The sequence below is a fragment of the Coregonus clupeaformis genome, chromosome 30 (genome assembly GCF_020615455.1).
Source record: "Coregonus clupeaformis isolate EN_2021a chromosome 30, ASM2061545v1, whole genome shotgun sequence".
NCBI lineage: Eukaryota > Metazoa > Chordata > Actinopteri > Salmoniformes > Salmonidae > Coregonus > Coregonus clupeaformis.
In genome coordinates, this window is record NC_059221.1 from 53335670 (window position 1) to 53362834 (window position 27165).

The following is a 27165-nucleotide window of genomic DNA, read 5'->3' on the forward strand; positions in this document are numbered from 1 at the left end:
CAAATTCCATCATCATAATTCCCCCCACTAGCGTTAGAAGTTCAGAATGAGAAAGTTAAGGCTATATAGAAATAATTGCAATCAAATTTAAAAATAATTGAACTAAATAATGAGGATTTCTATCATCCTAATTGAGGTGTAAAATACATCTCACATTCCTGTGTTCTAACTTGTAAACAAGTGCATGGGATTTCTCAGCCTGGTCTCAATGACTAGACGTAACATAGTAAATCCGTGACACTCAAATTAGTGTGATATGTTACGTTTGGTATGGTTACATAAGAAAGAAGGTTACTAAGGCAAAAACGAAAGTAGGGTGGTTGGTCAGGGTGGATTGGTGGGCGTATAATTCAAACGTCTAGCAACCGTGTTTGAATCTCATCATGGACAACTTTAGCATTTCAGCTTATTATTAACTTTGCAACTACTTACTACTTTTTAGCTACTTTGCAACTACTTAGCATATTAGCTAACCCTTCCCCTAACCTTAACCCTTTAACCTATTTCCTAACCCTAACCTTAACTCCTAACCTAGCTAACATTTGCGTTAGCCACCTAGCTAACGCTATTCTAACAAATTCCAGCAAATTGGAATTCGTAACATATCACAAATGAATACATACTATACGAAACGTAACATATCATACTAATTGGAGTGTCTCGGATTTACATTGACTATGTTACATCTATCTAAATTAACACTAAGTGGTGTAAAATAACTCCCAGTGTTGGTGTTAATAACCAGAGTTATTGTTTTACACTGTGGCGAGTAAAACAGTCCCATCAAAACCACACCCGTTATTATCATATTTCCCAGCATGCCCGACTGCAGGTTTATTTATTTTTGGGGATTGTTTTAAACATCTGTGTTTTTGCATGTACATTGATCGATTAATCTTATGCTACACAAAGATAAGTTCCTTTGAACACTTTAAGGGTAAAATGGGGACCACTGCAACAGAGTTACATTTTTAACTCTCCAAAAGTGTTTTTTTAACACCAGTACAGTGGGACTCATATGTTCACTGAAAATAGTGTACATTTTACACTCTCAGAGTTGAATGTACACCATTGATTTAGTTCATGCCTAAGTTCAAGGTCAGAATACGCATAGAGAGAAATGTGCATGAAAAGGAAATTAAGTTCCATTAAAGTATGCATCACTTGGGTCTGAATCAGCTCCATATGTGTTAAAAGGGGTGCATCTCAATACTCTTTAAAAAGGGTACATCTCAAAACTCGTAACGAGGGGTGTATCTCAACCCTCTTAATGAGGGCTGCATCTTAATATTCTTAAAAATGGTGCATCTCAATACTCTTAATCGGGATATATCTCAATAGTCTGAAGGGAATTCTTCATCAATTACTATACTAGTAAAGAACATTGGCCATGCAGTGTACAAAATATACTGTATTACTAGACCAGTGGTTCCCAACCTTTTTTGGTTACTGTAGCACCAACTGAAGTTTGCTCTGCCCGGAGTACCCCTGAAGTACTCCCTCGTGCATTTTACCAGTAGGCCTATGGTCTCACAAATCTTTTAAAGTGCCCCCCCAGGGGTCCTAGTACCCCTGGTTGGGAACCACTATACTAGCGGGAGCCGATGTGTAGCACATCACACAAAATCAACAGATAATCATTACACATATCATTACTTTTTGTGTATTTATTCCTCTATTATTTCTATTTGTTTCTCTCTGCATTGTTGGGAAGGGCCCGTAAGTAAGCATTTCACTGTTAGTCTACAGCTGTTGTTTACCAAGCATGTGACAAATAAAATTTGATTTGAGATAATCTGTCTTGTAGTGTAGTATGAAGTGGATACGTTCATATATTTTAAGAGACAAGAAGTTCAGCCTTGAGGTACTTCATCAAATACAGCAGTTTTTATTTATTTTCAACAGAGATATAATACAGTAGATTGCACATCGAACATCATGAAAATTACTCTTTGTAAAAAAAATATTTCGACATCTCCATTGACTTCTCTGACTTGAATCTTTTCTAAAACATGATGTGTATTACAACAAATTCAAAAGCTCACATTCTCAATATGCGATGCACGAGGCAAAGCAGCTATAATCACATGCATAATAGATATACTGTGTAGATGAATGGTTCTATGGCTTACATTTACGTCATTTAGCAGACGCCCTTATCCAGAGCGACTTACATACTTTTTTCATACTAGCCCCCCATGGGAATCGAACCCACAACCCTGGCGTTGCAAGCGCCATGCTCTACCAACTGAGCTACACGGGACTACCATGGCTACTAATGAGTAGAACATCCAGATGATTATAACTTACACATGTAGTAGTCTATATAAAAGTTATTTCAGTCTATGTACATGTTTATGATTAAATACAGTGTTAACACAAATAGAATGTACAACATATTTCATATTTGTTTGGCAGTTTTAACGTTTAGATTTTTTCTCAAAATATATAACTTATCCTTCAAACTGAACAAAGCAATCAAGTGGAAACATGTATTTCATGGAGATCCAATGTAGAAATGTTGCCTGTTGAACAACCATAACACTATCAGATGTTTTTAGTTTTTGCCACTCTTCTCCACTTGCAATCTTAGCTATAGCTAATCTTATATTTATCATGTTGCGCACTGTGGATAGAAACTTCTAGGCTGTCAATGAGACTACCGAACAAGAAAAAATGTTAATAACAATTACTAACATCAGTCGCAACATTGAACATCGACAATAATTGCGTTCTATAAATTGATAATTGACTTTAAATGTACAGCGATGGAACTATTAATGAGGTGTAACTATGGCATAAATGCTGTAGCTTAAATATATAATGTATATGAGACGATGTATTTTCAAGTTACTACATTTTACAGCGTAATATTTTTTTATATTCCTCCATACAGGGTATTTCCTTTATCAATGTCAAATTCCCAATGGCAACCTATTCCCTATATAGCAAACTACTTTTGGCCAGGGCCCTGGCCAAAAGTAGTTTGCTATATAGGGAATAGGGTACCATTTGGGATACACACAAGACACCAAGGCCAAACAGCTTGCATCTGACTATGTCACTGTATACTTTGTATGCATATGCAATCTGATAGAAAACTTGTTTTAAATATACATGTTACGTTTCCAGTGATTTACCCCATTGCCAAAGAGCAGTATTCTTGTACAGGTATATGTTCCTGGTGCACTATTAACAGCAAAATCATGATTCGCTTATATCGACTTTGCATTCTTCATCAGCAACATTACATTCAAACTGGCTCTCCATATCTGATGGTCTCAATGACTATCAAACCATGTTTTGAGGCTATACACTATCCGTTCTTTTCTTTCTCCTTTAGCTTCATCATCCCTTTATTCCCTCCTTTTCACTGCATTATGTACATACTGTCATTCTACAGGGACTCAATTTGGACTCCATGGGTGTAGTAGTAGCTTCCTGGTTTCTTTCCATTCAAATATATACCAACTTTATCTCTGTGTCTTCATTAACAGTACAACAGTGCTGAGCGTGAAAAAATAATCAAATTGATAAAATACTTGTAATAAACATTCTGCTCTCTGGCAGTATGATTGAACCACATAGTCATAATAAATAGAATCAAGATAAAATAATAAAGAGAGAACGTTTCACTTTCAATCTCCCCACTTATAGTATCATATTATCTTACAAGTTATACAGTTGACAGAAGTCCTATGAGGGTTACCTGGGAGATATCGGTTTCTCTATTGACCAAGATGGAGAACGTACTGCATGGCGAAGGTGAACTAGGTCTGATTGAGAATCACTACTTCTAATGTACATTGAGTAAAACCAGAGAAGGAAGGTCGGTTTATGGGGGTCGCCATCTCCCAAATGTGTCAAAACTGCACTACAAGAGGACTTCAAAAGAGGCCGTCACACACGTGGAAAAAGATACGCCACCCCTCTCTCACAAAACGCAACCTAGGCGCCTCCCCATCAGCCGCCCAATCGCCCTCCTCCAGACCGACCAACCTAGTCTACCAACTCAGCAACCCAGCCAGACTCTCCCTTCCTGGGGATGTGTGTGCAACCCGCTGCCCAGGCTCCAGGGCTTCACGTTGGCCTCAGCATGGGGAGGAGGACATGTGGTTGTTCTCTGGACACTTGAGGAGCGCTGGGTAGTTGGAATGGAGGGAGTGGTTCATCTGGAGCGAGGCGTCGCTGGAGATGCTGGAGGGGCTGCGACCGCGCTGGGCCCAGGTGTCCGGGTGCAGAAACTGACCAGAGTAGTCAGAGCAGTTGCTGTGGCGCGGCTCGTATAAGCCCGGGTGGGGTCTGTACATCTCCTCGGCCGTGTAGCGCTTCATGAACAGGTAGACGGACATGACACCGGCTGTCTGGAGATACATGACAGATGTAAGGGAGCAGGATAACATACAGTATCCTCTTCAACAAATTATATCACAACTGCAAGGTTGTGCCTTGTGCCTTTCTATGAATGCCTAATGAGGAGCAGTTAATTGCCCAATCAACCTAGATTTCCGCTGATCTGTATCAACAGACTTAAGAATGTGGGTATCATTGCGTAAAAGATTTGATCTACATCAACCCCTATTCCCTATGTCAGAGTTTCCCAAACTCTGTCCTCGGGACCCCACGTTTTTTATTTTCTTTCATAGCTCTATACAGGTGATTCAAATAATCAACTAATCATCAAGCTTTGATGATTTGAATCAGCTGTGTAGTGCTAGTGCAAAAACCAAAACGTGCACCCCTAGGGGTCCCCAGGACCGAGTTTGGGAAACGCTGCCCTATGTACTCTACATTGACAGGTGTAAGCAAAAATGCATAGGCTCTAGGGGTAGGTTAGGCTATGCGGGTGGATTTGGGATTGGGCCTCCAATGTAATGAAGAAGCAAGGAGGAAGTTACCTCAGTGAGCAGGAAGGAGATGGCAGCGAAGGCGAAGGACCAGCCGTACTGGTAGATGAAGTAGGCCTCATTGGTCTTGGTCCTGTTCAACATCTCATCATTAATACTGGAGATGTACAACACCAGGCCCACCACCAGAGACAGACCTAGCAGAGAGAGAGGAGGGATGGAGAGAGAGAGAGAGAGAGCGAGAGAACGAGAGTGTGTTTAAGAGAAAGAGAGACAGACTGATAGGAAGAATACAGATTCTTCTGTATTTCTGATGGATAAGCAGGATGTTCTAATTCTATGGCGATACATGTGCATACTTGTCCAGTATGTTTATGATATGCAACATTACATTAGAAATATAAATAAATAGTATAGCTGTCATGGTGTGCCAGCAGTCATGATCACTGATACAGGACCCCAATTTCCTGTTGCTACGCAACAAGAGCTGCATTCTATGTTATTGCCAATAATAATTGTGCATGCGATTCCCTACTAGATGATACAACAAAGAATGTGTCCTGGGGATTTAAAATTAAACCATATTGAACCAGTTTCCTTGACACAGATTAAACCTAGTCCTGGACTAACACACATTGTCCATGGAGATTCTCCATTGAAATAGTTTATTAGTCCAGGACTAGGTTTAATCTGTGTCCAGGAAACTGGCACTTAGACTCAGTAAATAATGTGAAGGATTTCTTGTTTCAACTAAATGCATTCACTGAAGTGATATGAGGTCATTTACCTGAGAGGATGAAGAAGATTCCGGAGATGAAGGCCAGGATGGTGTGATGGGGCCGGATGTGTCCGATGTTACTCAGGACAAAACCGATGAACAAGAAGAAGAGACTAACCAGGGGGAAGGGAGTGGCTGAACGGATCATCTCTGGAACAGGGGAAGGAGATACAGAAAGGATGATACACTTAGTTTATTCGTTTTTTCGTTAGTTCGTTCATTCATTTATTCAGTCATTCGTGTCAATTCATCTATTGTGATGAGTCTTTGTGTTCTATGAAGAGTTTGAATATACGAGTCAATTAAATTTGTCTTCTAACCACTAAGATAAAGCACAACATGATTTGATTGACTCAGTAAAATAACCATAAAGCAGTGAGGGGCATTCAGCAAACACTAGATTCGTTTCCTGGTTAAATTGGTTTTGTAAATTTTTCCAACTTCCCACAGTTGATTACTTTTCTCTCTTGAGGTCTCTGAAAAACAAGGAGCAATATAGCTACCCCAGTGCCTGGTCTCATTCCATTTGCACACACCAGGGGTTGGTTCCACTGCCTGGGATGTCTCCACAGGCATCTATATTTAAGGAGCTGGAGCTGGGACCCCTACTGTGAGAATGGTTTCTCCCTGGATTCTCCATTAACCATAGCAACATAACTATGCTATGAAGCAGGAGCAGACCATAGGTCAAATTGCATTGTCCGGGCAAAGAGGTAGGTCTATGCTACAGCCTGAGTGTCGTATATGCTTTCCAGCGATTAAATGGATTCAATTACTGGATAGTGCAGGAGCTCCCATTGGATCAATCAAATCTTTAAATATGGGGAAAACGTGATCGTCTAACGTGGGACATTACATCTACAGATACAATTGAATGAGAAAAGGGCCAATCAGCAAAATATTTCTGAAGTGAGTCTGGTAGTATATTGATCTGGTCTATAGGTTTTGCAAATAATTGAAATTGTAAGAGAGACTCCTCCACAGGTCTTGTTACTGCTTTCAGAGTTTTGTAAATCTTCACTCTCCCATCTTCTTCACTTTAGGCCTTATAGGAATCGCTCTCTCTCTCTCGCTGTATTTTAGATATACTCCAACTGCATTTTAGATAGCTGGCCCACAGTGTGTATCCATCTGCATTTGGCCTGAGGGGCATCTCTCGCAAAATAAATTGCGCCCTTGCATTTTTTATAACTCCCCCCGTATCCCTTGTTAGAGTAGAATGAGCCATGCCTCAGGGGCAAGTCAGGAATAGCCCAAACATACATCTATATGGGGGGAGATGTGTGGATTCTGTGGATGTGTGTCAGTTGGGACCACTGTAACACTACTCTACCTTTCGTCCATTCAGTCCACCCCAAGCCTGTGCCGTATGGATTTAAAGGATATTTTCTCTTACACATTGATAATACGGCAGGGGTTGGCAACAGGCGGACCACTGGCCAACATCGGCCCTCGTTTCATTTATTTTGCCCCCCCAAAGTTTTTAGTAACAGAAAAGTTTTGGTTTTTGGTCAAAAGAGACTAGAAATAATTAGGAATTCAGCTAAAAATGAGTTTAATTTACTAAATCTGTTCCCAAGTATTCCCACAAAAAAAGAAGACAGAAATGTGTGATCGTGTCTCAATGTAATGAAGGTATGACATTGTTATTTTCAAATACAATCTCTTTTTGGGCTTAGTTGTGGTCAATTTGCATTTTATAATTATTATAATTAACCATCCGCTCCGACAAAAATCGTCCCGCGGCTGAATGTAGTTGCCAAGCTACCCCTGGCATACGCCATGCTTCAAAGCATACATCATGTATTTCATGAGTACCTTCGGTCTCTCTGGGGGAATGACATATGTGTCTGACATACGTATGTGTATCGCATCATTGTCCATATAATTCACTATTACTCAATATGATAATTGTGAGTAATATAGTCAAAGGAAGGACATACTATTGAAACTCAGGCATTTTGTTTGACATAATCAGAATGGACCCTGGGGGACTGACGTTGAAGCATGTTCTTCCTCTCCTTAGGCATACCCCTCATCTATCACTCAATTCATGTCAAAGTTATTTTTAGATTTTGAGAACAGAAATATCTTGAGGCCTAAAGAGACAGCAGTCTGTCTGGCAGCCTACGAGTTAGGCCAGGAGTTTTTCCAGACCATGTGATCTGATCAGGAAAAACTCTGGGCTCTGGTTATGGGATAGTTAATGACTTGCCAGGTCATACAGTCTGGAAAAACTCTTGGCCCTACCTATGTGCCCTACCACAACAGAACGGGTGTGTTTGTGCTAGGGACCAGAGCCCGTATTCATAAAGCATCTCAGCTTGGAATGCTGATCTAAGATCAGATCCGCCTGTCCATGTTATCTTATACATTGTAATCTAAAAAGGTCAAACTGATCCTAAATCAGCACTCCTACTCTGAGACACTTGATGCATGTCCCCAGAACAGAGGAAAATGAGACTGAGATGAGCGTATGACAAGTCTTCTTTACTTACTCAGCACACTAACTGTAGACTCAGACGTCAGCTGCACGTTGGTGGGCATCACATACTCAATGGTGAAACAGCGGCCCTTCTCATCTCCTACAACAAAAGATGGCATATATTGACCATTTGTTAACCATTTATTAACCCTTTATTACACCTTTAACATGTGAATACAAAGCTCATCGCTAGAAAAGGGGGTAAGTAGAGTTAATCAATGGAATTGTGCAGGAATGAAATGGCATGAACATGGATGAATAGGGAATATACATAGTAGAGAACTGTTGCATAGAGTTGTGTTGTTTTAAAGGGTTTAAACAGACATTTACATTTTAGTCATTTAGCAGACGCTCTTATCCAGAGCGACTTACAGTTAGTGAGTGCATACATTCTTTTTAAATTTTTCATACTGGCCCCCCGTGGGAATCAAACCCATAACCCTGGCGTTGCAAACGCCATGCTCTACCAACTGAGCTACATCCCTGCCGGCCATTCCCTCCCCTACCCTGGATGACGCTGGGCCAATTGTGCGCCGCCCCATGGGTCTCCCGGCAGAGCCTGGATTCAAACCAGGATCTCTAGTGGCACAGCTAGCACTGCGATGCAGTGCCTTAGACCACTGCGCCACTCGGGAGACTAGGGTTGTTAGATCAGGAAAGAAGAAGATGCAAGCGACCAAAGAAAGGCTGTTACTTTTACTTTGTAAGACACTAAATTGTACAAACATCTCTCTCTCTCTCTCTCTCTCTCTCTCTCTCTCTCTCTCTCTCTCTCTCTCTCTCTCTCTCTCTCCACCCGTCTTAGCAGTAATTAACCCTCTTTTTGGGGACGTTTTGGGCTCTAAAATTAGTTTATTATGATCAAGTTCAATCCCCACAGAGAATTATTTTAAAGTTCGCTACAAATCAAGATATTTTATTAAATAGTGATCCATTCTGACTACTACATTTGTCGTCACACAGGACCATGTACTGACACAGACCAATCACGGGCCGGCAGGCTACGAGCAGGCTTGCATTCAGCAATATGGCGCGTTTCAAATTCAAATACTTCCGGCTTCATGCGCCATCTGGAGTTTTCCAAAGGAATACGTGGATGATGTCAGCGCTAGCACTATCTACTGGTTTTAATGTCTATGGTCCAAAGTCGATAGGTTGCTTATTTCAGTTTGTTCTAACTCAATATAACAAATCACCTTCATTTTTCTTACTCGCTATGAGGTGCTTTACTAAACTCATATGAGGCATACTCCTGGACTGAAAAGCATGTTCAATGGAAAACCTCCTCGAAAATCTCCTCTAAAGGTGTCTTCCTGTCCAGGAAACTGGCCTTATGTGCATGTCTATCAACCAGTGACCTGTTTGCCATTTCTAACCACTATAGCACTCTAGTTAGAGCACCTTCTTCAGTCTCATGGACATGAGAGAAGCCAGCTTTTATACATCAGTGGATTGACCAGAGTCAATACAAGTACACATCAAAGAGAGACTGGGACCAACAGCTGCATTTAACACTACCACTCAATGGACGCTCTGCAGCATCAATACTGGGCCTAACACAGCCCATTCACTCTCCATGGTGTAATGATGTATCGTAACAGTACTCAGTTAGATAGGCCCAGTGTGTCTGTCACTAACTAACCCAACACAGATAGCCTAGAGTTTCTGGGTCAAACAGACAGCTAGCTGGGTCAGTTTAGCAACAAGGCCATTAAATTGCAGCTAAAACACAAATACTGGTTCATTAGTCCTTCAATGGAAGTTGGTCTTTTGGACCAAAGCAAAACATCTGCTATTTAATCACCACAGAACCATGTCATGTTGACATTGTGTTGCTTGAGGACATGTGGAGGTCAGGATGGACAATGAGGGCAAAAAGTAACTAGGAGTGGAAGTAACTAGGAGTGTGCTTTTACCATCATGTCACTTTGTGATGCTTTCTGGAAAGTATAATGCTGGTGAAGGGAGAAATTAGCCCGTCCTCCCCATTTCTACCTCCACCAGCCTTCACTGGTATAATGGCAATATAGAAACAAATCCTGTTTATTGTCCTCATAAGTATTACAGATTTATATTACTTAGCAAGTGCATGCATTTTAAATACAGTACATGTTAGGTCATTAGTTTATTCTAATGCACTGGCTACATTTGATTGTGTCAGCCTCAGTATCCAGAGGCTACCTGGGGAGAGAGTACTGTACATCAGAGAGGAAGTGAATACCTGGTTTACTGCTCGGAAACACTTCGAAAGATGGCGTCGCTAAGAGAGAAAAGTGGTGAAAGTTAGTACTTCCAGTTTACACTTCCTGCTTCAAGCTCCCAGCATGCCTCAGTGCGGTGAGGGGGTGGTGTCGGAAGGGGAGGAGCATCCCTGTGATAGGGCACAAGGTAACCATGCGGGGGTGGAGAAAAGCCAGCGTTAGTTCCCCTTTAAACAAGGCTTTTCACAGTCAGAGTAGAAGGAGAAAGTGAACAGGGGTGTTGAGTTAGCTTGGCTAGTAAGGTTACTACTGCTTCTTCAGAAAGTGGGCAAGTTTATGGATCTGGATAAAAACACGTGTTGTATGCTGGAATGACGAGCGGCATGGCCAGCGCTGAGGAACAGTTCAGCAATGGGACACGTGAGGTAGTGACAAAGGAAGAAAATAATGTAGAAGTGCATGTTTTTTTCTCTGTCAGCGTCGTAGAGTGAGAGAGCAGCCAGGGTGAGTTGAAAGGACAAGTAATGGTAATAACCCAACATGGGTAGACATGGTAACTCAAGGACAGATTATTGGGACATAGCCGGGAGGGAGTGGAGAGAGAAGAGGATGAACATGACATTTGACTCAAGAGTGGGTCCTGTGACGGTCTAGTGAATCAGCCTGGAGTGCCAGCCTGTTTCTCCTCCTCGCCAACTCCTGTCATCACTTACCAAAACAGAAACAGACTGGCACCGAGGCCAGCTAGAAGCTACCAGTCATCAGACATAGAAACTTCAGAAACTGAAGTAAACACTGGTCAGTGTCCCTGAATGGACACTGACCAGTGTTATGATGATCTGGGAACGCCTAAGGGGCAGCGTCTACCTTGATCCTAGATCTGTGTCTAAGGGTAAGGGTCAACGTCTAGGGCGGCAGGTAGCCTAGCGGTTAGAGCGTTGGGCCAGTAACCGAAAGGTCGCTGGTTCTACTACCCGAGCCGACAAGGTAAAAAATCTGACTGTGTCCTTGAGCAAGGCACTTAACCTTAATTTGCAGTACTACTACACTCTTAGAAAAAAAGGTGTGATCTAGAACCTTAAAGGGTTCTTTGGCTGTCCCCATAGAATAACCCTTTTTGGTTCCAGGTAGAACCCTTTTTGGTTTCATGTAGAACCCTCTGTAGAAAGGGTTCTACATACAACCCAAAGGGTTCCAAAAGGGTTCTTCGGCTGTCCCAATAAGATAACCCTTTTTGGTTGCAGGTAGAACCCTTTTGGGTTGTATGTTCCAAAAGGGTTCTACCTGGAACAAAAAAGGATTCTACCTGGAACCAAAAAGGGTTCTCCACGGGGACAGCCGAAGAACCCTTTTGGAACCCCTTTTTTTGAAGAGTGTATGGCTGACCCCGTAAAACCACACATTTCACTGTACCTATTTGGTGTTTGTGACAAAGCATATATGTATATATATATATTGATCTTGATCTTACATTTGTGCCTAAGGGGCAACATCTACTCACCAAATAAGAATCAGACCCTCCACAGCCCTGACTGCAGGGACATGTCTAAGCTGAACTGATCCTAGATCTGTACTTAAGGGGCAACGTCTACCCGTGACCAGCCTAACCAGAAACTTACCAGCTGTGAAGCAGACCCTCCAGAGGCCCGAGTGCAGGGACATGCGTAACTCAGTGCTTTGGTTGAGGGGCAGGATGACGCCCTCCTCCAGATAGAGCCAGTAGTCAGTACTGACAGCGATGCCCAGCAGGCCCAGGGCGAACACTGCGAACACACTGCTCAGCACTGTCAACACCTTCCTGCCACACAGGGTCATACCACATCCACAACTGCAGGGGGCGCCGCCGGCAGAAAGAGGAGCTGCAGGGAGACAGAGGATGGAGTTAGTGGAGAGTTAATAGAAAAAGTCGGTGTCACAGTAGTCAATGATAAGGCCATGTCTATGTCCTAATGGTCAATTGTAAGGCCATGGCTAAGACCCAATGGTCAAGCCTGTATCCCAGTTGTCAATTGCCAGACAAACGTATAGGTCGTTTAAGCCATGAGCATTATCTGGGAGGAAGTGTAGAAAATGTCCCAGTAATCCTCCTAGCTCTCCTTTCCATCCTGACCACTAATTGGTGTATAGTAGTTCAGTGTACTTTTATATTAGCGTATTACTATGTCAGTTGTTTTGCTGTATTTTAGAAAAAGTAAGGAAATATATGGGACAAAATAGCCTAGTTATTCAAATAACCATACAGTATGTTGTGCTTCATTGGGCTGATTTGGAAAAAGCTGAACTTTGAACTGCAGTCGTCGGTCTGGCTTCCCTCGCCTTGCCTCAGGCCATAACCACATGCCACTAATAGTGCTGGGGAGGCCTGTGAATGGCTCCAACACCTTACATTACTCCTCATATTCCAAAATGAATCCGATCTGATTAACACAACATGATCCAGTCAAGACCGATCTGATTAACACAACATGATCCAGTCAAAACCGATCTGATTAACACAGCATGATCCAGTCAAGACCGATCTGATTAACACAACATGATCCAGTCAAGACCGATCTGATTAACACAACATGATCCAGTCAAGACTGATCTGATGAACACAACATGGTCCAGTCAAGACCGATCTGATTAACACAACATGATCCAGTCAAGACCGATCTGATTAACACAACATGATGCAGTCAAGACCGATCTGATGAACACAACATGGTCCAGTCAAGCAAAAGTCTAGTAGTCTTACACTATGGTGGTGTGACATCTACGACAGTATAGTGCTGTTGATGCTCATCAGCCATAAGCAGCACTGATCACTTGGTTGCAGTAGCTTTTGCCCACGCTAGCCGGAAGCCTGGTTTCTTGGCATGCATGGGGATATGTGTTGAAAAGGCAGTCATTTTACATAATGAGTTCTCTGTTTACTGTCACTGGCTGTTTTCGAGTAGGGGTGTGTGTTTGAAAGGAATAACAATCTAATCAGGCTTTGTTTTTTCTCTCTCTGCATCGACTTGCGTGGCTTCACATGGCCTCACGACCCCTTGCATCACGATATCGATAAAATATGGGTGCGAATGTATAAGATGAGACTAATGTATCTCATTGAAAGGGCTTTTGCATGTTCATCGTTTCAAAGGACTGAGTCAGAGCCAATGGTGCGACAGTCGTAATGACTTGGTCATGTAAATATCTTATCTGACCTCTGTGACTGTGGATGCAACACTGTCATCTCTCCCACTACGGTTGACTCACTATGGTACAGCTATGCGTGTAATGACACTGGTCTATTCTATCATTACCAATGAACCACTTTATAATTTGGACAATAAGAAAAATAATTTACATTGAGTTAGAAGTGGATGAAGGCAAAAGGTCCATAGGCCTTCTCTTCAAACCCAAAGTACATTTGGGCCATGTAGCTCACTCAGAGGGGGAAAATTACCATTGGTCAGCTATCAGGAAGGAAAGCAGATGAGGAGGTGATAAAGTGATTGGGACACAGCCATAGACTCACCAGTCAATCAAACAGGACTTTTTAGCACAAAGGTCCAGCATGTGTAAGCAATGAGGGGAAGCAATTGAGGCCCATTATCAGGTAGCCAATCAGTTCCTATTCAGTACAGCTCCGACCCACACGTCCACTTAGACACTAATACCAGCCTTTCAACACCAGTGGCTTTGCTAGCATGTGAAGCGCTAGCTTGCGTGTGACGCACAAGGCCATTCATTGACAGCCTACTGTGTTTTATCATAGGGCGGTTAACGTTCGATGCTAGTATCCCGTTGCTCTCGTTACTCGTTACGCCCACACACAAGGCATCATTACCAAACCCCTAAAAATATAAAATCTATCAAGGCAGTTTGAGCTTCAAAGTAAAGAAGGCCTACTTACTGGTGTAGACAAAATGACAGTTCTCTAAATGACAGAATTTCAAATAATAGATGACTATAAATGACAAAACGCTCTGCCTAAATAATAGGACACTGAATGAAAGAACACTGAATGACGGAATACTGAATCACAACACTGACAGAACACCAAATGACAGAATACTAAGTGACCAAATTATATAAAACGAAATGCCAGAATAAATGCCAGAAATGCCAGAATACGAAATGACAGCCTGACTGTTGATCACTCGTTATCAGCTCAAGATAGTTTTAAAATGTACAGACGTCATTAGTCCTTGTGCGATCAGTCAGAAATAGTCTGTCCACATTAAAGTGGCTGGGGAATAGGGTCAAAGCGTGTGATCCTCCATTCCAACTCTATGGGACTGTATTTGGACGGTGACGTTTGCAGGCTTTCCGGGCTGGCTGTCACAGATGGAGAGAGAAGGGCCCAAGACATATGGAATGAACCAGAGACAAGTGGAGGCAGGGAGAACTTTGCCATGCCTGGCTTTGCTACATAGTCACTGTCTGATGCTGGAAGATAAGGATAACTTTTAGGATTTGAACCAATATGGACTTGCAATTTAGAAGAAATAGAGTAGAAATGTTTGAAAGCTTTCAGTTGGGCCAAAACATATTTGTGTTATTCTTTACAGATTTGCCTGTGTACATTAATGCCTTTTAACTGGTTCTATGAAAAGTGTCCAAACAGCTACTTCCACAGGAAGTTATTTGCAAAGATATTCTATGTTGTATATTCAGGAAATATTATACCAGGAGAAAGCAACAAATGCAGGGTGTTGTTGTTGACCTTTGACCTTTGGGTCATATACAAGAAAAATACTTGGACTTATCTATTCCACAGTGAAAATACCAGGCAGTTAGACTATGCAACTGCATTCCCACTTCTAGCTAGTTGAACTCTAAGTGTCATGGTGAAATAGTTGTTGTTAGTGCATAACAATATCCTCCACCTCAACATGAAAATGAGAAAGAAAACGAAAATATAAAAGATTAATCTTCTCTTTGACAACTTATTTTCAATTCCCTCAGATTTCATTATCCTACTGGCACCAACCTTTTGAGGAGCCATTTGCTCTGCTCTCTGCCTAAGGCAGTGCATGGTCTGTTTCTCCTACCCAAAGGATAGCAAGATGAAGTGCTTATCATTGGTAGCTAGTGGTTTTTTGATTTTGGAATCATCCATTTTTTTTAACAAGTTCCCTAGATTCGTATGGATCCACTTATAAGTGTCACAACATCTTAGACAAAAGACAAAATCCAAACAGGGAGTCTATTTTCGAATATATCATTGTTGGAGAGTGTCATTGTGTCGAATCCTTGCCACTTGAAGCACAGTCTTGGCAAAGGCTTAATACCTGTTGCCATGGTACAGTGGGGAGTACAAGGAGCTATGATGATGTCCAACTTGCCAGTTCAATGTGTGATAAAATGAGTAATTGGTTTCCAAGAAACGTATCGACAAATGCACACAACACACACATGCTTGCATCTGCACACACATATGCTGTACACACACACACACACACACGTTTCTCAGATTAGATCAAAGGATACCCACAGCCAATTACCACAGTCTGCCATTGAAATTCTCCATCTCCAACATGTACATTCACATGCACACACAAAGAGATCAACAGGCCCCATTCAATCTACTATGAATACTAATTCAGTACACACATTGTTCCAGCCCGTATGGGATTATGAATGGAGATTGATCCGAGAAAAAGTGTCTATTGACCAATGTTTCTCATTAGATGTTCAAAGTTTCCAGGGCCTAAGTGGGGGGATCCAAAAAGCCCCATAGTCCCTCTTTGCAGTTTACAAACTACCTTTGAAGAAGATGGACACATCCATTCTATGACTGGAATCCAATAGAAATCCAATATGCGGATGAACACCCAACAGCAACAATCTAGTGAACCATACTTTCTGTTTTGTGTCTCCCGAGTGGCGCAGTGGTCTGTGCCACTAGAGATCCTGGTTCGAATCCAGGCTCTGTCGTAGCCGGCCGCGACTAAAATGACTGTTTCTTATTAAAACAAGTCCCAGTCCTGTTTCATTTAACTTTTCTCCGGTTGGTGCCTTATGAACATGAGCCAGGTCTGATCTGTGGTGTGTTTCCCACCACTCACCACTAGAGGGCGGAGTTACTTTTAAAAGTGACTAAAAGCCAATTTATGTTTGATCCAAAAATGTGGTCGGAGGCTTCGTATGGAGGGTGTGACGCAATTGCGGAGCCTCCGGAGGCATGCAGAGGCCAAATCAAGCTCCGTACCGCATCGCTGTGCGCCCCTCAAATTGTGTAACAATGCGGAGCTACACGTAGCTATTCGGAGTCCTCCGCATTGTTACAAAATTTGAGGTCCGCATTGACATTATTGGTTGACGGTAAGTGGGGGTGGGAGGTTCTGTATAAACACAAACTCACTTCCTTGACAACAGCTCTGCGAAGCGCAAAAAGTATGCTTGCTCTGACTTCTGCAGAGGCCGCATCGCAGTAAATGCTGTACGGTCACAGCAGATGTCGGATTGACCATGCAGCGCCTTTTAGGCAGATGCGCACATGTATCTAACTGTCTCCAGTGGAATGGAACCCACTGCATCATCACTAATGAAACTAGGTCAGTCAGTACTCTGTCTGTCCATTCAATTAGCACGCACCCAGCCTCATCAGCCTCCATTCAACCCAAAAACCAACTCCGTTTTTCAACACAACGGTCGGAAAGTCAATGATGGAAACAAACAACCTGCAATGAAACAGAACTCTGTTCCCAGAACTCTCACAGCCTCATGAAAAAAGGGTTCATGGTGGTCACTGGTCAGGATTACATATGGAATTGATATGTTTAGTCTTAGGCTAAGGCATTATCCATTGGTTGCTTGGAGGAACCGTCCTTGTTATGATCTATGGGCTATTGTAATTTGGGATTTGTAGAGAGTTCTCTCGATTTAGACCTCATCGACTCTGTGTTTGTAGATGTTGCTAATAGGCTATACCAGCTCATTTCAATACCAAGCATTCGAAACATGTAACATGCAACAGCTCATGCAAATTCAACAGTATAAACAGCCAATTAGGCTTCTATTACCCAACCAACTTGGCCCCTACCACTGAACGTGATTTTCACACTAGGACCTGGTTATAATCCAACACAATAACGGCTGGAGTTACTCAAACATTTGTCAGTAGTAGAACAGAAATGCATGTTAACTAAAATGTTTTTGTTTTTGGACATTATTTCTCTGTCACTGTCAAGGATTCGTCTGGACATTCTTTCGGGAAAGCCACTGACCCAGTTTCCATGACGGCCGGGGTTCGCTACGCACCGTCTCCAGAGTAACTCGGCCTGTGTGTTCCACTGATGCGAGCGGGCGGTCAGTGGGGTGGACAGCATCAGAGGACTATAGGGCCCTGGGGACAGCGGCTGGACATGGGGGACATGACATGGAGCCATAACACAGCTATGGAGGAAGCTAGCAGTTAGCTAGCCACTATAATCACCCTCCATAGCCCCTGTATATAGCACTAGCATACAGTAGCATAGGCGCTACAGGGCTGTGCTAACGCAGTCATACTCATACGTCAAACTCAGTCTCCCTGACCTACAAAACACTCTGAGACTCCTGGTACTCTTTGCCAGCACCTTGCTAACAAGAGAATCTACTGTACGTCTATTATTAGTAACGCTGTATTTCTGGCTATAAAAACATGTCTAAAAACATCCCAAAACACGTCACTTAGCCCGGAAATAAATACCAGGCAAATGGATGACATAAAGATCATGTTATTTCACCTCTGTGCTCCCAAAACAACATTCCAATGGCCCTCCATCTAAATATTTAAATTTCCACAAAAAAAAGGAGGGCTTAATTTTCAACACAAACTCAACCCAACAATTAAACCTCTGGAGACTCTGCAGAGGGCATCTTACCAGCCTAGAGTCTTTAGGGTTCAGAGGCAACAACGGACTGCCTCTGACTGAGTGCCTGGGGACAGTTAATGTCAGAACATGTTAATAGGCTTGAGCAGTGCTCGCTTCTCTCCAAGCCTTTTATGCTGTTCCAAAGGCATCTCCCTGACAGATCTCAGCCAGTGTTTCTTGGCTGTGCTCGCCTCTTCGGTCACACTTTATTTGGATAGTCCGGATTTTCCATCTGTAAATGCTCTACAGATGGTCATACTATCAAAAAACTATCTGTTGATAAGCAACTGCTTGCGAAGGTTACAGTTAGCGTTAAGTTTAGAATAAGGGTTAAGGTTTGGGTTACGGTAAGGGTTAAGTTTAGTGTAAGGATAAGATTTAAGGTTAGGGTTAGAGCTAGGGTTAGAGTTAGTAGATAGTTAGTTGAAATGTTACTGATAGTCTGTAAATAGTCTGTAGAGCATCTACAAATGGACTATCCAAATAAAGTGTTACCGCCTCTTCAAACTGTCAATCAACTGATCAATTTCACTTTAAATATCCTTATGTATAGCTTATGCAAGATGGCGTAAGGCTTAGGCTATGGTTGAGTTACATTTCTAATATTAGAAATGTGCATTGGGTAAAATAAATTGATATTAGCAATATGTCAAACATAAAAGAAGAGGAACTGTGGTGATCATTTTATCAAATAAAATCTTTCAGATGACACTCCACTGTTGAATATGTCAGAAATCTATATTGGATCTATTCAAATGTAAGCTGAGGTTCCCACATTAAGGAAGACTGAATAGGCTAATGAGCCAGTCGGAAGAAACAGAGCTTACATGTAAGAGTCACGAGTCAGTGTGTTGTCATGACAGTGCCATAGCAGAGAGGAGACAGACAGACGGGCATAGGCAGGCAGACTGACCGGCTGCGACAGGGTAATAGTGTAAAGCGGACAGACAGGAGGACAGACTGTACAAGCAGAGGCAGGCTCTGTGATATGGGACCTACACCAGACAAAGAGAAAGAGGGGTATGAACTCCCTGTCAAGCAGATACCGACGCAGTGTTAGTGTACATCGGCTGAGAATTAGCCTGTGGTAGCTGCCAGACTATATTCCATGGTGACTCTTTAGAAGAGGAAATATTTTATATCGCCCTTGCTGACAAATTCTTAGATTGTATGATATGATTAGGGCCAATGTGAGTAACATGCATATGGATTTCATGTTCGCCCCTTATGACAGATAGAAGAATTAGTAATTGAGTATTACACATGCATTAGTAGAAAACGTAATTTAGCATGAGCACTCAATTCAGTTGCATGTGCTTATAGGAACTAACATATTATTCTTAATGTAAATTCTATTCTAAAGTGCTATCCATCCAAATCAAATCAAATTTTATTTGTCACATGCGCCGCATACAACAGGTACACCTTACCGTGAAATGCTTACTTACAAGCCCTTAACCAACAATGCAGTTCAAGAAATAAAAATATTTAATAAAAATATTTACTAAATAAACGAAAGTAAAAAATTGAAAGTAACACAATAAAATTACATAACAATAACGAGGCTATATACAGGGGGTACCGGTACCGAGTCAATGTGCGAGGGTACAGGTTAGTCGAGGTAGTTTGTACATTGGGGTAAAGTGTAGGTTGGGGTAAAGTGACTATGCATAGATAATAAACAGCGAGTAGCAGCAGTGTAAAAATGTAAATAGTCCGGGTGGCCAGTTGATTAATTGTTCAGCAGTCTTATAGCTTGGGGGTAGAAGCTGTTAAGGAGCCTTTTGGACCTAGACTTGGCGCTCCGGTACCGCTTGCCATGCGGTAGCAGAGAGAACAGTCTATGACTTGGGTGACTGGAGTCTTTGACAATTTTTTGGGCCTTCCTCTGACACCGCCTAGTATATAAACTCAGCAAAAAAAGAAACGTCCTCTCACTGTCAACTGCGTTTATTTTCAGCAAACTTACATGTGTAAATATTTGTATGAACTTAACAAGATTCAACAACTGAGACATAAACTGAACAAGTTCCACAGACATGTGACTAACAGAAATTGAATAATGTGTCCCTGAACAAAAGGGGGGTCAAAATCAAAAGTAACAGTCAGTAAGTGGTGTGGCCACCAGCTGCATTAAGTACTGCAGTGCATCTCTTCCTCATGGACTGCACCAGATTTGCCATTTCTTGCTGTGAGATGTTACCCCACTTCCACCAAGGCACCTGCATGTTCCCGGACATTTCTGGGGGGAATGGCCCTAGCCCTCACCCTCTGATCCAACAGGTCCCAGACGTGCTCAATGGGATTGAGATCCGGGCTCTTCGCTGGCCATGGCAGAACACTGACATTCCTGTCTTACAGGAAATCACGCACAGAACAAGCAGTATGGCTGGTGGCATTGTCATGCTGGAGGGTCATGTCAGGATGAGCCTGCAGGAAGGGTACCACATGAGGGAGGAGGTTGTCTTCCCTGTAACGCACAGCGTTGAGATTGCCTGCAATGACAACAAGCTCAGTCCGATGATGCTGTGAAACACCGCCCCAGACATTTACATTTACGTCATTTAGCAGACGCTCTTATCCAGAGCGACTTACAAATTGGTGCATTCACCCTATAGCCAGTGGGATAACCACTTTACAATATGTATTTTATTTTTATTTTTTATTATTTTTTAAAAATATTTTTTCTTTATCTTTTCATTCTTTTTTTTTTTTTTTTTTGGGGGTTAGAAGGATTACTTTATCCTATCCCAGGTATTCCTTAAAGAGGTGGGGTTTCAAATGTCTCCGGAAGGTGGTGAGTGACTCCGCTGTCCTGGCGTTGTGAGGGAGCTTGTTCCACCATTGGGGTGCCAGAGCAGCGAACAGTTTTGACTGGGCTGAGCGGGAACTATGCTTCCGCAGAGGAAGGGGAGCCAGCAGGCCAGAGGTGGATGAACGCAATGCCCTCGTTTGGGTGTAGGGACTGATCAGAGCCTGAAGGTACAGAGGTGCCGATCCCCTCACAGCTCCATAGGCAAGCACCATGGTCTTGTAACAGATGCGAGCTTCAACTGGAAGCCAGTGGAGTGTGCGGAGGAGCGGGGTGACGTGAGAGAACTTGGGAAGGTTGAACACCAGACGGGCTGCGGCATTCTGGATGAGTTGTAGGGGTTTAATGGCACAGGCAGGGAGCCCAGCCAACAGCGAGTTGCAGTAATCCAGACGGGAGATGACAAGTGCCTGGATTAGGACCTGTGCCGCTTCCTGTGTAAGGCAGGGTCGTACTCTCCGAATGTTGTAGAGCATGAACCTGCAGGATCGGGTCACCGCCTTGATGTTAGCGGAGAACGACGGGGTGTTGTCCAGGGTCACGCCAAGGCTATTCGCACTCTGGGAGGAGGACACAGACCAGGTGGAGGGTCCGTCAGACCATGACGGACCCTCCACCTCCAAATCGATCCCGCTCCAGAGTACAGGCCTCAGTGTAACGCTCATTCCTTTGTCGATAAACGCGAATCCGACCATCACCCCTGGTGAGACAAAACCGCGACTTGTCAGTGAAGAGCACTTTTTGCCAGTCCTGTCTGGTCCAGCGACGGTGGGTTTGTGCCCATAGGCGACGTTGTTGCCGGTGAGGACCTGCCTTACAACAGGCCTACAAGCTCTCAGTCCAGCCTCTCTCTGCCTATTGCGGACAGTCTGAACACTGATGGAGGGATTGTGCATTCCTGGTGTAACTCCGACAGTTGTTGTTGCCATCCTGTACCTGTCCCACAGGTGTGATGTTCGGATGTACCGATCTTGTGCAGGTGTTGTTACACGTGGTCTGCCACTGCGAGGACGATCAGCTGTCCATCCTGTCTCACTGTAGCGCTGTCTTAGGCATCTCACAGTACAGACATTGCAATTTATTGCCCTGGCCACATCTGCAGTCCTCATGCCTCCTTGCAGCATGCCTAAGGCTCGTTCACACAGATGAGCAGGGACCCTGGGCATCTTTCTTTTGGTGTTTTTCAGTCAGTAGAAAGGCCTCTTTAGTGTCCTAAGTTTTCATAACTGTGACCTTAATTGCCTACCGTCTGTAAGCTGTTAGTGTCTTAACGACCGTTCCACAGGTGCATGTTCATTAATTGAACAAGCATGGGAAACAGTGTTTAAACCCTTCACAATGAAGATCTGTGAAGTTATTTGGATTTTTACAAATGATCTTTGAAAGACAGGGTCTTGAAAAAGGGACGTTTCTTTTTTTGCTGAGTTTAGGTCCTGGATGGCAGGAAGCTTGGCCCCAGTGATGTATTGGGCCGTACGCACTACCCTCTGTAGCGCCTTACGGTCGGATGCCGAGCAGTTGCCATACCAGGCGGTGATGCAAACGGTCAGGATGCTCTTGATGGTGCAGCTGTAGAACATTTTGAGGATCTGGGGACCCATGCCAAATCTTTTCAATCTCCTGAGGGGGAAAAGGTGTTGTTATGCCCTCTTCACAACTGTCTTTGTGTGTTTGGACCATGATAGTTTGTTGGTGATGTGGACACCAAGGAACTTGAAACTCTCGACACACTCCACTACAGCCCCGTCGATGTTAATGGGGGCCTGTTCGGCCCTCCTTTTCCTGTAGTCCACGATCATCTCCTTTGTCTTGCTCACATTGAGGGAGAGGTTGTTGTCCTGGCACCACACTGCCAGGTTACCTTCGCATTCTTGGGCACAGGGACTATGGTGGTCTGCTTGAAACATGTGGGTATTACAGACACGGTCAGGGAGAGGTTGAAAATGTCAGTGAAGACACTTGCCAGTTGGTCCGTGCATGGTCTGAGTACATGCCCTGGTAATCCGTCTGGCTCCGCGGCCTTGTGAATGTTGACCTGTTTAAAGGTCTTGCTCACATCGGCTATTGAGTGCGTGATCACACAGTCGTCCGGAACAGCTGGTGCTCTCATGCATGCTTCAGTGTTGCTTGCCTCGAAGCGAGCATACAAGGCATTTAGCCCGTCTGGTCCAGAAGCTCTTTTCGGTCATAAGAGACGGTAGCAGCAACTTTATGTAAAAATAAGTTACAAACAATGCAAAAAAACTAACAAAATAGCACAGTTGGTTAGGAGCCCGTAAAACGGCAGCCATCCCCTCCGGGCCATTATGGTACTCATTTAAGTGAAGTGCCTCCACAGTTAAGACTAAGTGTCTCTCCAGTTAAGAAGGGCCTCTACAGTTAAGATGAAGTGTCCCTACACTTAAGAAGGGCCTCTACAGTTAAGATGAAATGTCCCTATACTTAAGGGCCTCTACAGTTAAGATGAAAAATGTCTTAGTCATTACCAGCCCCTCCAAAACATTTAAATACAGGATGTTATTATTAAATATGTACAGTGAGGGAAAAAAGTATTTGATCCCCTGCTGATTTTGTACGTTTGCCCACTGACAAAGACATGATAAGTCTATAATTTTAATGGTAGGTTTATTTGAACAGTGAGAGACAGAATAACAACAAAAAAATCCAGAAAAACGCATGTCAAAAATGTTATAAATTGATTTGCATTTTAATGAGGGAAATAAGTATTTGACCCCTCTGCAAAACATGACTTAGTACTTGGTGGCAAAACCCTTGTTGGCAATCACAGAGGTCAGACGTTTTTTGTAGTTGGTCACCAGGTTTGCACACATCTCAGGAGGGATTTTGTCCCACTCCTCTTTGCAGATCTTCATCAAGTCATTAAGGTTTCGAGGCTGACGTTTGGCAACTCAAACCTTCAGCTCCCTCCACAGATTTTCTATGGGATTAAGGTCTGGAGACTGGCTAGGCCACTCCAGGACCTTAATGTGCTTCTTCTTCTTGAGCCACTCCTTTGTTGCCTTGGACATGTGTTTTGGGTCATTGTCATGTTGGAATACCCATCCACTACCCATTTTCAATGCCCTGGCTGAGGGAAGGAGGTTCTCATCCAAGATTTGACGGTACATGGCCCCGTCCATCGTCCCTTTGATGCGGTGAAGTTGTCCTGTCCCCTTAGCAGAAAAAATACCCCCAAAGCATAATGTCTCCACCTCCATGTTTGACAGTGGGGATGGTGTTATTGGGGTCATAGGCAGCATTCCTCCTCCTCCAAACACGGCGAGTTGAGTTGATGCCAAAGAGCTCCATTTTGGTCTCATCTGACCACAACACTTTCACCCAGTTCTCCTCTGAATCATTCAGATGTTCATTGGCAAACTTCAGATGGGCCTGTATATGTGCTTTCTTGAGCAGGGGGACCTTGCGGGCGCTGCAGGATTTCAGTCCTTCACGGCGTAGTGTGTTACCAATTGTTTTCTTTGTGACTATGGTCCCAGCTGCCTTGAGATCATTGACAAGATCCTCCCGTGTAGTTCTGGGCTGATTCCTCACCATTCTCATGATCATTGCAACTCCACGAGGTGAGACCTTGCATGGAGCCCCAGGCCGAGGGAGATTGACAGTTCTTTTGTGTTTCTTCCATTTGCGAATAATCGCACAAACTGTTGTCACCTTCTCACTAAGCTGCTTGGCGATGGTCTTGTAGCCCATTCCAGCCTTGTGTAGGTCTACAATCTTGTCCCTGACATCCTTGGAGAGCTCTTTGGTCTTGGCCATGGTGGAGAGTTTGGAATCTGATTGATTGATTGCTTCTGTGGACAGGTGTCTTTTATACAGGTAACAAGCTGAGATTAGGAGCACTCCCTTTAAGAGTGTGCTCCTAATCTCAGCTCGTTACCTGTATAAAAGACACCTGGGAGCCAGAAATCTTTCTGATTGAGAGGGGGTCAAATACTTATTTCCCTCATTAAAATGCAAATGAATTGATAACATTTTTGATATGCGTTTTTCTGGATTTTTTTGTTGTTATTCTGTCTCTCACTGTTCAAATAAACCTACCATTAAAATGATAGACTGATCATTTCTTTGTCAGTGGGCAAACGTACAAAATCAGCAGGGGATCAAATACTGTTTTCCCTCACTGTATGAGCGATGAGGTGCTGCACTTTGGAAGATTGTCAGACAAAGGGAGCCGAGAACTCAACAGCTACTTCAGCAGGTTGGCAGGAGGAAGGTAGGCAGGGTTTGATGGCTGCATGCGTCACATATACTTTAGGCCTATAGAAATGCTTTGGTTAAAAGTGTCCGCTAACTATTACTTCTAGGCTATATTATAGTCTGTTGAGCTGTGGGAAATTGGCCGGCATTGCATTCTTTCCAAACGTAGATTTAAATATTTACAACAAGTCACTGTACATTTTCCTCAAGATGGAGAGGTATGTTTGAAGGGAACATATCCTTATAATATTATTCCCCCTATAAAACACTTGACTGTTACTTTAACAGTAAAATCTCCATTCCCTGTAGCCTCCAGTAGCTGTCCCGCTCATATCCCTGCTATTACCACTATTGGTCTGATACACAATGACAGGCTTTCAGCCAAGTTTGTCTGCAGTGTTTCAATTCAGAACAATGTTTCACTACAGTTTCTAATGCAGAGTGCCTGGGATATTGAATTGCATTTTACATTTGATCATGATACAAAATAGGCTTTACATATTTATAATGGACATTTAAATAATTTAATCTAAAAGGAGCAAAGACTGAATAGTAAATGGACACACAAAGGAGTATCAAAACCTTTGCAATGTCCAAGGGATACGTTTGTCATAAGATGAAGTGGTCTTTGTACTGTATTGGTCCCTGAATACCTCGAATCGCTGTCCTTGGTCCTGAACTGGAAAAACGTGCTGGTCCTGAACTGGAAAAACGTGCATGTATCTATCCTATTACAATTCAGTAAGGTAAAGTGAGAAAGATTTCGATCGTTTCACGTTTGATCATAGTGATAGTGAAATATGCTATCAAACGTATTACAGCATCACAGATAACTCAAACCACCAAACAAAATCGATACTCACTCCACTTACCACCAACGTCTGCCTGGTCTCTCTCTCCAGTAATGCACTAAACCTAAATTAAATGACAAAGTGGGATGCGTTCAATATCGTTTCGCTTTTCAAGACAAGGGCTTGCAATTATATCTATAGTAGACTGCCAACAACGTAAATTCCAGACATCTCTTTAAAAAACAAAAGCAAAGCTTCCACATATTAGTTCATGCTGCAAATATCTCGCTCACACAGTCGTAAAAACTACCTGTTCGTATTCACATCGACATGGTAAAAGGTTATGTTTAGTTTATGGAAGTGTGAAAATGAAGGTTTTCCCTCCACATAGTACAGCCTACACCGGTATCTCCCTCCGATTACATTCAATAGTTGACTAAACAGATTTGAATATTTATACAAAGGATAATAGTGTTTATTGTATCATTATTCGACCTTTACAGTTAAATGTTATTTTGATATTGATAGAGCCTACATCCCAGGAATAATCTTAAGCTTCTAAAAATAAACCTTCTAAAAGTAAGTTATTTTTACAAAGCAGTGAGTGAAGAAAGCAATGTAGGCTATCACGTGGAGACGAACATACAAAAGAGGCGCTTCTAAGCACCTATATGTCAACTGTTTAAACACATTTCGGATAGCCTACTGAGACACTTCAAAAGGAAGAAAATATTAATATAAACATTGTTTACCTTCACAAAGAAGTCTTGTCGAGGAAAGCGCTCTTTTTCTAACAATACTCTTCCTCTCGTGTCGCTCTACACTTGTCTACAGTTGACTCGCGGAGAAGCAATGGTCAGTGGATGTGTGGCGCGCTTAGTGCGGAGCAACAGGACAATACTCCTGCGCACTTCACTTCAGCCTGGCGCCAGCAGTTGGGAAGCGGCAGCCTTTGGGGATATGGATAGCTTCACTGATTAAACAAAAACAAAGTTAGCTTTTGCGAAATGCAGCCCTCAAATAATGTCCCTCCTTTGGATACAACAACGGTCCAGAGATAGGCATCCATATACTTTACTTCCTCAACGTCAAGTCATTCTGGATTGGAGTGAGCTGAATACGACACAGCTGTTTAATCAAGCACCAAACCCACCACGAAGCGTTCCATCATGTGACGTTCAAGACACAAATGCCTGTGGGT

The 27165-nt window shown here is 42.9% G+C and overlaps 1 protein-coding gene across 4 annotated transcripts; it reads right to left on the reverse strand.

The window, feature by feature from the left end:
• Window positions 1-1877: 1877 nt before the first annotated feature.
• LOC123482277 (voltage-dependent calcium channel gamma-5 subunit-like) lies at window positions 1878-27165 on the reverse strand. Of its 4 annotated transcripts, XM_045209366.1 has the most exons (8): window positions 26717-27165; window positions 26037-26088; window positions 11931-12170; window positions 10332-10370; window positions 8124-8210; window positions 5635-5775; window positions 4899-5044; window positions 1878-4364 (listed from the first exon to the last, which is right to left on the reverse strand). In XM_045209366.1, the coding sequence occupies exons 3-8, from the start codon at window positions 12124-12126 to the stop codon at window positions 4092-4094; spliced, it is 882 nt and encodes a 293-aa protein (XP_045065301.1). In that variant the 5' UTR covers window positions 12127-12170; window positions 26037-26088; window positions 26717-27165; the 3' UTR covers window positions 1878-4091. The 4 variants fall into 4 exon arrangements, with proteins under 4 accessions (XP_045065301.1, XP_045065302.1, XP_045065304.1 ...); XM_045209367.1 differs by lacking the exon at window positions 26037-26088; XM_045209369.1 differs by lacking the exon at window positions 10332-10370 and having other exon boundaries at window positions 26717-27161.